We start from the raw sequence: 14,857 nt of genomic DNA on the forward strand, positions 1-14,857 counted from the left end.
AGTTCCAGGATTCACTCCAGCCCAGAAACCCAGCCCAACTTGGAAACGCAGAGTGATTCCAGAACACAGCCTGTTTCTGAAACCCAACCCTGCTCTAGAACTCTGATAAGTTCTGGAACCCAGCTCAGGCCTGAGATCCAGCCCACTTCAGAGACCCAGCCCAGTGCAAGATTTCAGCCCAGCTCTAGGATTCAGCTCAGCCCTGAGACCCAGCCCAACTCTGGAACCCAGAGCAGTTCAGGAACTCAGCTCAGCTCTGGAAATTACCTTAATTCTAGAACCCATCCTGTTTCTGGAACCCAGTCCAGCTCTAGAACCCAGACCAGTTCTGGAATCCAGCTAAGCTCCAAGACACAGCCCAGCTCTGGGACCCAGAGCAGTGCAAGAATTCAACCCAGCTCTGGAGCCCAGCTCAGCTCCAGAACTCTGTCCAGTCCTGAGACCCTGCTCAAATCTGAGACCCAGCTCGGTCGCGGGATTGAGTTCAGCTCAGAAACACAGCCCATCTCTGGAAGCCAGCCCAGGTCAAGAATGTTGCCCAGCTCTGGAATTCATCTCAGTTCTAGAATCCAGCCTCTTTCTGGAACTCAACCCAGCTCCAGAACCCAGAGTAGTTCTGGAACCCAGGCCAGCTCTGGGACCCAGAGCAGCACAAGAAATCAACCCAGCTGTGGAGCCCAGCTCAGCTCGAGAATGCAGTTTTCCTCTGAGATTCAGCTCAGCTCTGAAACCCAACCCAGCTCCAGAACCCTGATCAGTTCTGGAACCCAGCTCAGTCCTGAGACCCAGTCCACCTCAGAGACCCAGCCTAGGGCAAGAATTCAGCTCAGCCCTGAGACCCAGCCCAACTCTGGGACCCAGAGCAGTACAAGAACTCAGCCCAGCTCTGGAAGTTACCTTAGTTCCAGAACCCAGCCTGTTTCTGGAGCCCAGTCCAGCTCCAGAACCCAGACTAGCTCAAAGATCCAGCTCAGCTCTAGAAATGGACTCCACCTACAGACCTCTGGCCTTGACCCTAGAGCCCAAGCTGATCTCACTCCCCCAGCCCAACATCAGCCCCCAGGCCCACCGCCCAGAGTCCTGACTCTGGCCCCTAGCATAGCTGCTCAGCCCCAGCCCCAGCCCCATGATCTGGTACATGGAATGCAGGCCAACAGCGGCCTGGGCCGAAGCCCACCAACTTCCCACCTGGCCCCACAGCCACAGATCCCCTCAGCCCCCCAGAAACCAGCCCTCTTCCCCAAGCCCCAGCTAGGACCCCAGAAGTCCACCGCACCCACCAGATCTATCCTCTCTAGTTCGGCTCCCGGGGTGGCCCTTCCGCACTCCCAGCCCCCTGAGTCTCTAGCTGAGAAGCCTGTCCCCTCCCCCACACTCAAGGAGTCAAGGTCTGCTCCTATGGGGTCAGAGCCCCTTCCCCACCATGGGGAGCTGTAGCTTGAGGGCAACACAGTTTTGGCTCCCATAATCCCCCCACAATCTGCTGTCCCTCCCAGCTGGGTCCCCTGGAGGCAGCAGGTGACCCCATTCCCCCAGCAGGGAGGTGTTGGGGGAGGAGGAAGAGTGGAAACAGGGACTTTAGTTTCACTCGGGCCTGGCTCAGGGCGGTGTAAGCAGATCCCAGGTCTGTGGAGTGGAAAGCTGGGTGTGCGTGCGTGGGGGGGGCATGTGGGCAGGAGGCAGAGAAACGGGGGTCAGGGGGCAATTGTGTCCTCATGTACCTTGAGGGCTCATGGGGAATAAAGGCACCTCTCCCATCCCTGCAGCTGCGTGTGTCATTTTGGGGGGAGTTCACAAAGAGGACAGACAAAGGGGCAGGCATGAGGGTTTGGAGGGGGCGCACCTGACCTCACCGGATGTTTTCTAAGCCGCTGCTCTGTGCCAAGCCCTTTACTAAGTGCGAAGCCGGCCTGCACGGAGCTTGCGCTCTGCAAAGCCTCAATCATCTGTCCCTTCAACCGATGTTTACTGAGCACCTACTATGTGCCAGGTGCGTTTGCTTGAGGCCCTGGGCACCTTCAGTGTTGAGCCAACGAAACAGGCACCCCCTCGGCCCCCCGCCCCCAGCTCTGCTCTGGCTGCCGTGGGCACGTGGTCCAACGCAATCCAATGCACAAACTTTAAAGACTGATGACTTCAGATCCGAGGGAAATTTCGGCCAAGGGGGCCGTGATATATTTTGGCAAGGGAGGGGTCTCACCCGTGCACACTCAGTATTTCCTAAGCAGAGCCTTCGTGGGTTGGGGTGTCCAAGGGCATCAACCGTACCCCAGAAAGCAGGTCATAGTCAGGGGTCGGAGTCCCCCATTCGCAGAGGATTGCTGGAAGGGGAGGCTTGTAAGTGTCCTTTCCTCGGACACCCCCTGACCTGACATCACCCTTCCTGGGGCCGGAGGGGGCCGGGAAAGGGGCATCCGGGGAGCGTTAGGGGGTCTCCAAGGCTGCGGAAGAACAGCCCACAATCCTGCCACTCCAAGGCTTGGTCCTTCTGAGACTCCGGGCTGCCGGGACCCCAGAATAGGCAGCTGTGTCCTCGGGAGGGACGCGCCAGCTGGCAGAGCACCCCCCACCCCCCGCAGCCGACCGGCTCTAGGGCACTGGACGTCTCTGGGTGAGCTGCGGCCGCAGGGACAGCGACCTGGGCCGGGCGCTGAGGCGAGGGTGGAGGCGGCGGATCACGGCCCGGCGGAAGAGGATGTACACCCAGGGGTCGAGGATCTGGTTCCAGGTAGCCACGCGCAGGTAAATGAGCAGCTGCTTTTCGGTGGCTCGCGACAGCTGCCCGCTGGGGCTCATGGCGGGCGGGCTGCGCAGCACCGTCTGGGCGATGAAGACCTGCGGGGGGTCAGAGCAGTTAGCCCGGCCGCCCGCCAGCCCCCGCTGCCCCGCGGCCCACGCCCACCCGCGAGACCCTCGCCGTTCCTGGCCCTGCCTTGCTGTGTGACCCGGGGAGGGCTGCCCGGCCTCTCTGAGCTTCAGCTTCCTGCGCGTCTCCGGGCGCGGGTGGGAGGGAGCCCCGGAGCCGGCCCGCCTCCCTGGGCCCTGAAACCCCCTCCCATTCTGAACATGTCAGGATGAAACTTTCCCACTGCACCCCAGATTCTTAGTTCTTATATTCTATGTTCTATTTAGCTTGTTATTATTATTATTTTTTAAGATTTTATTTATTTATTTGACAGACAGAGATCACAAGTAGGCGGAGAGGCAGGTAGAGAGAGAGAGAGGGAAGCAGGCTTCCTGCGGAGCAGAGAGCCCGATGCGGGGCTCGATCCCAGGACCCTGAGATCATGACCTGAGCCGAAGGCAGCAGCCCAAACCACTGAGCCACCCAGGCACCCCTAGCTTATTATTTTTTAAAGATTTTATTTATTTATTCACAAGAGAGAGAGAAAGAGGCAGGCCCCCCCCACCCCGCGGAGCAGGAAGCCTGATGCGGGGCTCGATCCCAGGACTCCGGGGCTGAGCGGAAGGCAGAGGCTTCACCCACTGAGCCACCCAGGCGACCCTGTATGTTTTATTTTAAATAACTTTATTTTATATTAAAATTTATATAATTTATGACATGGTTTTACACGAAATAATTCTATATTAAATTTGTATATTGAATTATTTAAATATATTTTGTCACTATTGAAATTTATGTTTAGTATGATATATATATAAGTTATTTACAAATATGGAAAAAGGAGTTATTTAATAATTCACATTGTAAACTATCATTATACTAATATACTAGAGGTATATATTATATGGTATTTAAAATTACAGAATATTACAATTGTAATTATATAACTGTATAATTTATATAATTAAACACAAATTATAATACAACAATGTGATAGTCATAATGTATATTTTATAACTATAATTAAAATTCATATTAAGCATAATTATAATTCATATTGTGTTAAGTTATTACATTAAAGTAAGTTATTATGGTGAAATATTCATACTGGGGCACTTGGCTGGCTCAGTCTGTGGACCGTGTAATTCTTGATCTTGGGGTTGTGAGTTCAAACTTCACGTGGGGCAGAGATGATTTAAGATCTTTGGGGGACACTCGGGTGGCTCAGTTGGTTAATCTTCTGCTTTCATCTGCCTTCGGCTCAGGTCATGATCCCTGGGTCCTGGGATCGAGCCCCACATAGGGCTCCCTGTCCTACCCACTCAGCCACGCCCATTTGTTTCCGGTGGCTGCTTTCCCATCCGGTTGGGACGGCAGAGCTGAGTATCTGTGACAGAGGCCATGTTTAAATATTTACCTATGGCTCTTTATGGAAAAGTTTTCCCACAAAGGGGACTCAGAAGTTGTTGTTGTTGTTGTTGTTGTTGTTTTAGTAGTTGTTTAATGATTCAGTGATTCTACCTAAGGGAAGGGACGCCTTTCCCCTTATGTCCAGTGAGTGAACTCCTATTCGTGCTTCAAAGCCTCAGCTCCAATGGTTCAGAGCGGGACAGAGCCCATTCTGGGCATCCCAAGAGACTGGAGGCTGGGTGGCCGGGAGGAGAGCAAGGCACAGCAGCATGGACGCGTCTGCTAGAGGTCAGGGTCCTGGGAGGTGACATGTGTGTGCACCTCACGCAGGGGAGGGAAGCAGAGAGCCAGCAAGGAGCCAGTTCCTGGGGTGGGTCCCAGCTGCTGGCACCGATGGGGTCCCACGGGAGCAGCAGCCACAGAATGCTGCTTCTGGCTGGAAAATATGCTCTTGTTCTGCCCTGAGGTGCCCTTCTCAGGCCTGTTCTCATGGATATTACCCTTCATATTTATTGGGCAGCACCCGAGTCAGGTCCTCCTCTGTCCACAGCCCTCCAGGGCTCCCATCTCCCTGGGGGAGAAGCCCAAGTCCTCCCTGCAGTGCCCCCTAGTCCCCTCTCCGCCCTCCCCTCCTCTGTTTCTCCCCTGCACCCACTCTGTTCCTCCTCACTGATCTTCTAACATGCCAGGCAGGGTCCTGCCCCAGGGCCTTTGCATGTGCTATGCCCTCTTCCTGGAATGCTTCCCCCCAAGCCAGATCTCCACATAGTTCACTTCTTCACCTCCACCATGTCTTTGCTCAAATGTCACCTTCACTGAGAGGTCCCTGACCACCATTGGGCCCAGTCTCTTGGGACATCCAGAATGGGCCCTGCTCTGCTCTGAACCATTCCAGCGGGGGCTCTGAAGCATGGGTAAGAGTATTACTGCTAAATAAAACTCAGGAAGGCATTCTAGACAGACTCTCCTTAAATTGTTAAATGACTCCTGGGGCCCCTTGGTGGCACACTTCTTCTTCAAGGACGGTGTAATAACTTTTGTAAACACAGTCTCGGCCACAGCTAGGCTCTGCAGCTTCCGAGCAACGAGGAAGAACGCGGGTGTGGCTATGTTCTAACAGGACTTTATTTCTGGATGCGGAAATTTGAATTCCGTGTCATTGTCACGTGTCACAAAATGTCAAAATGTGATGCTCCTTTCTTTGCGGTTTTCCTCCGACCACTTACATTTGTAAAAAATTCTCAGCAAAACAAAAAAGACAAAGCAAAAGCAAAAAAACAAATTTGTGATCTTTCCATTTGCAGGGTTTTTTTTCCCCCTAAGATTTAATTTTTGTCGTCTCTACACTCAGAAGGGGGCTCGAACTCACAACCCTGAACTAAAGAGTCACACTCTCCAACAGCTGAGCCCACCAGGCACCCCTGCAGGTTTGGTTTTTGTTCTAGTTCTTTTCACTTCCTACTATGGACCCCTTCCTGCATCCATACACAAGGTTTATGGCCCGCCTTCCCCACTGGCAAGAGTTCCAAGAAGGATCTCTGTCACTTCTGTTCTCTGCTGCGTCTTCAGTGTCTGGACTAGAGCCTGGAACATAGGAGTCACTCATGAAATGTTTGCGGAAGGGCCAAATGATTAATGGGTTCATTTCCGTCTCACTATAACTCGGAAAGGCAGACGCTCTTTAATCCCCCTGATCACCAAGGCTGGAGGAGGGGGAGCCCAGAACCAGAGTCACATAGCAAGTCCTTGCTGGGCATGAGTCGGACACCAAGTGTCTGACTTCAGACTCCAGACATGTCCTGATCAAATCAGAAATGGAAAAAAATACCACCCCAAATGGGAACCACACTGACAGTGGAAGGACTTCAGCCAAGCTTTCCCCCGAGTCAGAAAATCTGGCCAGAGCCCGGTTTCAGAACTAGTAGGCTTGGGAAATGTTTGATGATTCAGTGATACTACCTAGAATGCCTTCCTTTTTCTTGTTTAGTAGGTAAACTCCTATGTATCCTTCAAAACCCTAGCTCCAATACCCCTTCTCTGGAAAACTTCCTCTGATACCCCAGATAGAACATGGGAGTCCCTCCCTGGGCAACCCAGTCCTGACCCCAGCTGGGGGTCGTCTGTGTCTCGTTGGGAGCTCCTCAAGCAAGGACATTCGAACACTGGGGTCTGTGCCCACATTTTCTTGGGTGGATGAGAACCTGAGGATTTAAGTCCCCTGTGGAGGGGCGCCTGGGAGGCTCCGTCGGTGAAGCCTCTGCCTTCGGCTCAGGTCGTGATCCCAGGGTCCTGGGATCGAGTCCCGCGTTGGGCTCCCTGCTCAGCAGGGAGTCTGCTTCTCCCCCGCCCTCTGGCCTTCCCTGGGCTCTTGCTTGTGCTCTCTCCCTCCCAAATAAACACGATCTCTAAAGGTAAGTCAGCAAAGCCACCGAGGGTGATGGGAGCCCCGGGCAGGGCCCCCGGCCGCACTCACCAGCAGCGGCATCCAGCAGATACTGGCCACCACCATGATGCCCATCAGCTGAGCCATCATCTCCACCTCGCAGTCCCGCGGGCGCTGCTGGGTGGCCTCCCGCCCGTGGTAGACGTGGCACAGGGTGGCCACGCTGATCGTGTTGAGCAGGAAGGACAGCCCCACCGAGAAGCTGCCAAGGAGGGTGAAGAGCAGCCCGAAGGCCACGTCCCCGGGCTGGGCGCCGAGCGTGAGGAAGCACCAGGAGCCTGGGTACTGCACCGTATAGCGGCCGACGCCCAGCAGGGGCAGCAGGCCCAGCGCCAGCGCCGACGCCCACACCAGCCCCACCGTGGCCCAGGCCCGGCGCTGCGAGGCCCCCGCGGGCCGCGAGAAGGGCCGGGTGATGCCCAGGTAGCGCTCCGAGGCCATGGCGGCCCCCAGCAGCAGTGGGCAGAGGCCGAAAAAGACCATGATGACGCCCATGAACTGGCAGAGGCGGCAGCTGGGGTCCGCGGCGCGCCAGTCGAACAGGACCACGTGCTGGGACACCACGATGGCGCCGGTGACCAGCAGCCCCAGGAAGTCGGTGAGCACCAGGCCGCAGAGGAAGGTGAGGAAGGAGGAGCGCGCCTGCGAGCTGCCCTGCCGCGCCCCCGCCAGCACGCTCAGGGCCAGCAGGTTGGACGCCAGGCCCACCACGCAGAAGGAGGCCGCGAACCAGGGAGAGGCGATCAGACGCCGCTCCTCCAGGGTGATGTTGGTGGGCCGGAAACAGGGCCCCAGAGAGGTGCCATTAGGCCACATGGCGCCGGAGCGGGGAGCGGAGGGTCACCACCCCATCGGGCCGACGCAGCGGGTGGGGAGAGCTGGCGCTGGCTCAGGCACGCCTGGGGGAGCAGAGAGAAGATTTGCTGGTGAGTCATTGTGCATTTTCCCTGGAGGGGGCCTGGTGAACTCCTACACCATCTTCAATACCCACGTCAAATATCCCCTCTTTCAAGAAGCCTGTCCTGGCTCCTCTCACTCCCCACGCAGTATTACTATGACTAAGAGCGCTGGTATCATGGCTCCCACCGCTACTACCACCAGCTCTGGCCCTCCCCAGACTCAGTGACCCACCAGGGTGAGGACCCGTGTCGTCTGCTCTGTGGCCCCTGGAGCACAACACCGGGAGTCTTTTCTGAGTCACAAAGAAGAACCAAGGAGCTGTGGCCGGGAACCACCAACCTGGCGGCCCCTGCGTGAGCCCAGGCAAACGGTCTCTTCGCCCTGGGCTCCGTGGCCCCGCTGGCTCATCACCGGGCTGAGCCCTCAGCCCACTGCACAACCCAGGGCAGATTTCAGCCGCTGAGAGACGGGATGTGTGCGAGGTGAGGAGGGCAGCAGGTGGGTGGCCTGAGGCCACCGGCTCTGAGGTCACCACTGGACCTGCACGTACATGGGAGGCCTGACACTTCCGGCACTTTTGGAAAATGCTGTCTTGCCCATGGTGGGATTGTGTGGGTCCCCCCCCCCCCCCGTTCTCATGGCATTTAAAAAAAAAAAAAGATTTTATTTATTTATTTGACAGAGAGAGACACAGCGAGAGAGGGAACACAAGCAGGGGGAATAGGAGAAGGAGAAGCAGGCTTCCTGTAGGGCAGAGAGCCCAATGCTGGGCTCAATCCCAGGACCCCGGGATCATGACCCAAGCCAAAGGCAGAAGCTCAAAGATTGAGCCCCCCAGGCGCCCTGTGGCATTGTTTTTATAATGAAGAAATAAATGCAGAAATCTAGTTCCATTCTGGGAACAAAAACAGAAAAACCCAGCTCATCTGGAGCAACAGACTCCCTGGGGACGAGCTAAAAATGGCAGCGAGAGCGACCTGTTACCCTCCGGGGCTGCGGGAAGACGTCGGAGACGCCGGGCCTAGCTGCCGCGAGTGTGGGTGGACAGACCAGACGTGGAGATGTCTGTCGCGCAGAAGCGAAGCAACAGACCATCCAGAGATCAGCTCCCAGTGCCGAGAAGGACACACCAGAGAGGCCGCTGGGGGCGCTGGGGCCTAACTGGCGGGTCCCTGGGCTCCTGCCCTGGGTCTACACCGCAGGTCCCCCTGTGTGGCCAGTGAGGCTGCCCTGGGAGCAGGGCAGAGGGGACGCAGGTGGGTGGGCGTGGGCAGGAGGTAGGGCCGGCGGGCAGTTAGAACTCAGAAAGCTCCTTCCGTGACCCCCATTTTGCAGAAGGAAAAGACAGAGGCGCCAGAGAGGCCGAATCTCTCCTCCGAGGCCCCACAGCCTGGCCTGAGTTGATCTGGTGTAAATCCAGACCTTGCTGTGGGCAAGCCCGTGTAAATGATTCGCAGGCCTGCCGGCCGGAGGGAACCCTGATGTGGAGGGTCCCCATGACCACAATTTGCTCTAAGGGCTGGAATTTTCTAGAAAGCGGGTCTGGCCAGATTGGAATCCGGGTGTTGCCATGAACTCCGTCACAGGCCCCCGCTGGGAGCTCCCAGTTCCCTTCCTGTAGAATGGGGGGACAGGAGTGAGCTAAGCTGGGTACAGGGCTTAGTGCCCTGTGGGCGCTCACTTCGCGCCAGCCCTGGCTCCCCGTCCTGCTAACTGGTGTGCTGGCCTGGCCCCTCTGCTCAGCGACTCCCTATCGCTGCTCATGAATTATCCAGTCCCTGGCAACCGCACTGAGCTTTGCTCCCAGGCCGAGAGCCAAGGCCACGGCCACGGCCACTTTGGTTGGGGGGTTGCTGTGGTGAGAAAACGGGGTCCAGAGAGAGGTGGGCGGCTGTGCAGGGGCTGTTCACAGTGATCACGCCCTTACCCTCCATGCAGAGCAAGGGGCCCGCTCTCTGCAGTCACAGACTTGGCCTACATTTGGATTCCTCTTAGGACGGGGCACTCGCTCCCTCGAGAGCTGCTACACACTGTTTCTGAACCTTTCTGGGGACTTGGGCTGTGCCTGCGGCCCCTAACCCGACCTCAGCCTGGAGGGACCACCAGCTCCTCCTGGGGTTTCACGGCACCACCCTGCGTGGGAGCTCAGGCACTTCTCATTCGCCGTGGGGCCACATACCCTGAGACTGCCTCACGTCTCCCCTGTCTGGGAACAAACCTATGACCCAGAGCCCTTGGCCGTGGGGGAGGCTGGAAACTGGCGTGACTCTCTCTGGGCACAGCTGGTGGTTTCCACTCCCCCCTCCCCCCAACAGGTTCAGGTGATAGCTGCCATCTCAAGTTCCCTAGGCACGCGGGCCAGGCCCGTAGGGACCCCTGGCAAGGCCTCCTTTGCCCTCCGAAGTTGGCTGAGAGGCATGGCAGGCCCTCCCCTGCAGGAGACTGTTGACACAGTGCGAAGTCCAGAATCAGTCCTGTGTGGCCCTTGGGGGAATACGCCTCCCTCTCTGTGCCTCGTGGGAGGCACGGACCCCCGATTCCCACCCCAGATTTGCTGCACAAACCCAGGCTTCCATGGCCCAAGAGCAGGGAGGTTTGGGCTTTGACATTCTAACAAAGGCTCTGGCATTCTAACAAGTTCCTGGTTCTGGAACTCAGGAGTCCTCAAGTCCAGAATTCCAAGGGGCCGAGGTTCTAGAACCTTGACGGGAACGAGGCTGGGTCCTGGGATCCAGAACTTCCATCTCAGCTCCTGGAACTTCTTGGAGGACATCAGTCCACCTGGGTAAGGCTGGGCCATGGCAGGGCGGGGGTGGACCGCTCCATCCTGCCCCAGAGGCACAGACACCAGGCTGGGCCCTCCCAAGCTCAGCCGCCAGTGGAATGCGATCCCTGGTTCCCAAGGGCCAGGCCCCTCCCCTGCCTGCTGGCGGCTGCCGGCCGGGCTCTCCTCCGGCTCCGGAGCTAGCCGTCTCTCAACACATCCGTCTCCCGCTCAACACTTCATCCCCCAGCTTGCAGGGCCGCCTGTCTCCGGGCGCATCCAGACACCCTGCAGGGGCAAAGATGCGCTCCCACCAGCTCGGACTGGAGTCCCTGATCTGCCACCGCCAAGCTGCAGGCCAACGCCGCCAAGCCTCAGTGTCCCCCCCTCTGCGAAATGCAGAAAACGGGGACACAAAGTCGCCTACTGGTATTCTGGCTGATCTACCCAGGCCTGACCTGTCCCCATGGCCCTCCGCGCCCCCACCCCATGCCTGAAGAGCTTTGCCGGCTCCTGGGGTGCTGCGGGCTGGCCGTGTGTGCAGGGGACAGCCCCGAGGTGGCCCCCTTCATGTCTGCTGAGTCCTCCAAGCTCTGGCCAAGTGAAGGCCGCCGCCCTTTGGTGTAAAGCTGCAGGGGCCAGGCCAGCCCATGCCTGGGCAGCCTCGCAGGCCCTGGACCAGGACCCCTCCGCAGACACCCCGGGGAGACACACACTTACGGGTAGGGCCCCTGTTGGTCCCAGGCCTGCTCTTGTCTCCCCTCCCCACATCACAAGGCTTAATTTCCGGGAACTTTTCCTGTTTGTGACAGGACCGGCTCCCACCTCAGAGGGGGCGGGGTTGGGGGGGCGCCTCCACAGTCATTCCAGCTCCGCCCTGGGAGCCTCATTCCCTCATCTGTACAATGGGTGCCCTCGAGGGCTCACCACTCAGCGGCCAACAGCGGCCGGTGTGGGGGCCGCACAGGAGGGCAGGTGTGGTGTGCGGTGAGGGGACCAGCCCTAGGCCTTTGGCCGTGGGGACGGATGGACCCTGAGCGATGGACACCGAGTTAGAGAGACGCTGCAGACCTGCGAGGAGACCCTCCGCTGCGCCCGCCCAGACACACGGACGCACGGCCACGCTTGCTCGCGGCCGCACCCAGCACCTCGCACCCTTCCTGCCACATCCGAGGACCCTGGGCGGCTCGGCGCCCACCCAGGGAGACGCGCCCAGAGCACATCCTCAGCCACGCTGGGACGGGCCCAGGGCGTACAGTGCGGGCGCGACCGCCCCCTCGGGGCACAGACCGGGTCTCCACAACGCCCCCGCCCCGACACCCAGCACCTGGCTGCCCGGCCGGCGCGGGGACACACCCACCGCGGGGCGGGCCTCCGCGGGACACACCCGCCCGCTCTCACGCCCCGCCCCTAACCTGGCGGCCCGGCCTCACCTGGAGACGGTGACCAGTGGGACGCGCGGGGGTCGCGCCTGTCGCGGAGCCCCGCGGGCGGGCCGGCGCCGGGCCCAGGCCGGGGAGGGCGGAGCGGGGAGCAGGGCGGTCCGGCCTCCCGGAGCCCCCGGGGAAACCGAGGCACGGCCAGGGGCGGGCCGCCCAGAGAACCCCCGGCCTTTCACGTCCCCGCAGGGCACAGATGGAGGGCGCGGCAGCTCCGGACGCCGGGGTGCGTGAGGTCCGTCGGGGCTGGAGGAGGGGCGACGAGCCCTCCGGGCCCGAAAGGGAGATCCGCGGGGGCTAAAAATAGCCCCGGCCCGGGGCTCGGATCCGCAGCCGGCGCCCTGTCTGTCCTTGTCTCTCTGTCTCTCTGTCTGTCTTTACGGGCCCCTCCCCCTGCACTGGCCACGCCCCTGTGGCCCGGCCCAGCTGATGGGGGTCAGTGGGCAACCCCAGCCGGTCCGGAAACCCGCGCAATCGCCTGGGGGAGTGGGCACGTCCTCCCGGGCTCAGGGAAAGGGATGCGGGTGGCCGAGGTGGTCGGCGCCCACCCGGGAGCCTTTGGCCCTGGGCCACCAGAGCCAGGCCCCGAATTATTCATCATCTGGGCAGCACCCAAGGGCAGCCGGGGAGGGGCGGGGCGGCGGGCGGAACCGGCCCGGGACGCTCCCAGACCCCCGCCCAGGGGCCCAGAGCTCCAAACTGGGGAACTGATGGGCTGGGGCCTGGCATACAGTAGGTACCTAATAGATGTAGGGTGTGCTTAGAGGGGAGGAGCGCCAACACTCAGGGAGCAGCTCTGTGGGCGCCCTGCGGAGACAGCCTTCCCGGCCACCCCCGCCCCCCGTCCCCCGCCTCCAGCAGGTCAGCAGGCCCTGGTGGAGGTTCTGGGATTCCAGGAAGGGTGTCCCCTAAGGTCAAAGGCTTGGAGATGGCAGTGGGGCTGGAGGAGGAAGGGAAGCCCCCAGACAGCTCCCTGCCGGTGGGTGAGGAGGTCAGTCCCCATCCCCCTCGTCCCCAACCCCGGTGCTGGGTGCAGAAGGAAGCCCCAGCCAGTCACTCGGGGAGGGAGTGAGAGTGAGCCCAGGGAACCGGGAGCTGGGCTTGGCACAGGCCGGGTGGGCTTCCTTGAAGACCCCAGACCCAGGGCTCTGGGCCAGGGTCTCATCAGCCACAGAAGCAGCGGGTTACCAGGCTGGGTGTGGCTGGAGAAAAGCCAGGTTAGGCCTCCAGCGGGTGAAGAGGGTCCAGTAGCTGAGGTCAGCCTTTGAAGCCACGTGGACAGCAGGATTTGGGTGTGAAGGGGTGACCCTGGGCCTCACTGGTCCCAAGTTAGGGCCTGCACTGGGTCAGGGGTGGCTGGTTTGCCTTGGCCCTGCCCCAGCCAGTCCTCGGGAGCTTGGAAGGACACGCAAGGTCTGGCTCTGAGTGAGGACATGCTTTTCTGCTCTCTCCTGCTCTGCCTTGCGTGTCCCGACACCCCTCTTCTGGCTCCCCACCCCACCATCCTTCCGGCCTCCAGGACCCAGCGCACAGCCAGCATCCCCAGCGTCCTTCCGGACGGCCTCTCCCGTCCTGGCCCAGCGTCTGAGGTGTGGAGGATTCAGAGGTTAACTCTGACTTCTCCTCCTTGGTGTGGGGTCTCCCCAACTCCTATGCATCTGCCAGAGCCCTGGCTCCAAGGCCCTGCTTGTGTAAAGCCGCGTTCTCCCAAGAAGTCTCACATACCCCCCCCCCGCCGCCACCCCCACCAAAACCTCTTCAAGAGCAACTCCGTGTCTTAGTCCACGTGGTGGGACAATTCTGCATCAGATCTGCCCTTGAGGATGCCCTCCTGCTGGAGAGACAGAGTTGGACAGAGTCCAGTCCCCTGCGGCCAGGCCGGGGGCCAGAGGAAGTGAGAGGGCTTAGGGTGGCCCAGAGATGAGCCAGGAAGGCATCCTGGGGGAAGAAGGTGAGAACTGGGCTTTGTAGGATGAATAGGAGTGCCAGGGATCAGAGACACACGGTCGTGGCAGAAATTATGTTTAAAGCTTTGGGGAGGAAAGGGAGCACGAGGCTTGGGAAATTGCGAGGAAGGCAGATGGCTGAAAAGAGGATGTGGAGCTGGGCTCCAGATGTGGGGGGACTTGAGGGACACGGCTCCCCTCCCACGTCCTCTGCCCGAGAGAACAGGGACCAGCGTCCTTTCTGGGAACGGGCCACAGCAGGCATCAGAGAGGGGCACTTGCCCCGCACTGAGTCCAGGCAGCACCGCAACTCTGCAAGGCATTGTGGGAACCTGATGGGCGCCCGGCCGGCTCCGTCGGTAGAGCACGAGACTCCTGATCTCGGGGCTGTGAATTTCAGCCCCATGTTACATGTGTGGAGAGCATGTAAAAACACAGAATCTTGGGGCACCTGGGTGGCTCAGTGGGTTAAAGCCTCTGCCTTCGGCTCAGCTCATGGTCCCAGGGTTCTGGGATCGAGCCCCACATCGGGCTCTCTGCTCAGCCGGGAGCCTGCTTCCCCCCCTCTCTCTGCCTGCCTCTGCCTGCTTGTGATCTCTGTCAAATAAATAAACTCACTCTTAAAAAAAAAGATTAAAAAAAAAAACCCACACAGAATCTTAAAAAAAAAAAAAAAAAAAGAAGGGGAAACTGAGGTCCAGAGGGAGGAAATGAGGCATCTAAGGCCACATGTGGGTGAGATTTGCACACAGCTCTGGCTTCCGGTACCTCCAGGCCTCCCGCCCAGCCCCGCCCCTGGCAGTCTAGGGAGGCTCGGGAGGACCAGATGGTGAGAACAGAGGCCAGGCTCAGGATGCGCCCCCCGGGGCTGGTTTCCGGGGGGGGGGGGGAAGCCAAGCAGGGAGGATCTATTCTTAGCCTCCGCAGCCCAGGGCAGGAAAAGGATGGGGTGGGGGTGGGGGGCAGCTTAAGGCATCGCGTGGACCCTGGGTCAGGAGGGTGGGGGCCAAGGGGTGCCTCCGTCCCGCCTCAAGGGTCGCCCCTGACCCCAGCTCACAACCCTGTCCGGATCACCTGCCCTCTCTGGCTCCCCAGGGCACTGGGAAGAGT

The 14,857-nt window shown here is 59.5% G+C and overlaps 1 protein-coding gene across 2 annotated transcripts; it reads right to left on the minus strand.

Moving 5' to 3' along the window:
• Positions 1–2,141: 2,141 nt before the first annotated feature.
• Positions 2,142–12,192, minus strand: TBXA2R (thromboxane A2 receptor). Of its 2 annotated transcripts, none has more exons than XM_059159459.1 (3): positions 11,796–12,192; positions 6,729–7,597; positions 2,142–2,835 (listed from the first exon to the last, which is right to left on the minus strand). In XM_059159459.1, exons 2-3 carry the CDS (start codon positions 7,512–7,514, stop codon positions 2,590–2,592), a joined length of 1,032 nt encoding a protein of 343 aa, XP_059015442.1. In that variant the 5' UTR covers positions 7,515–7,597; positions 11,796–12,192; the 3' UTR covers positions 2,142–2,589. The 2 variants fall into 2 exon arrangements, with proteins under 2 accessions (XP_059015442.1, XP_059015443.1); XM_059159460.1 differs by lacking the exon at positions 11,796–12,192 and adding an exon at positions 11,083–11,182.
• Between the last annotated feature and the right edge of the window lie 2,665 nt (positions 12,193–14,857).

Source organism: Mustela lutreola, chromosome 2 (genome assembly GCF_030435805.1).
Source record: "Mustela lutreola isolate mMusLut2 chromosome 2, mMusLut2.pri, whole genome shotgun sequence".
Taxonomy (NCBI): domain Eukaryota; kingdom Metazoa; phylum Chordata; class Mammalia; order Carnivora; family Mustelidae; genus Mustela; species Mustela lutreola.

Bases quoted from the DNA above. Each gene is read 5' to 3' on its own strand.
- TBXA2R (XM_059159459.1), bottom strand. From the start codon at position 7,514: ATGTGGCCTAATGGCACCTCTCTGGGGCCCTGTTTCCGGCCCACCAAC. The intron at 2,836-6,728 runs GTGAGTGCGGCC...GACCCCCCGCAG, and splicing joins TCTGCTGGATGCCGCTGCTG to GTCTTCATCGCCCAGACGGT.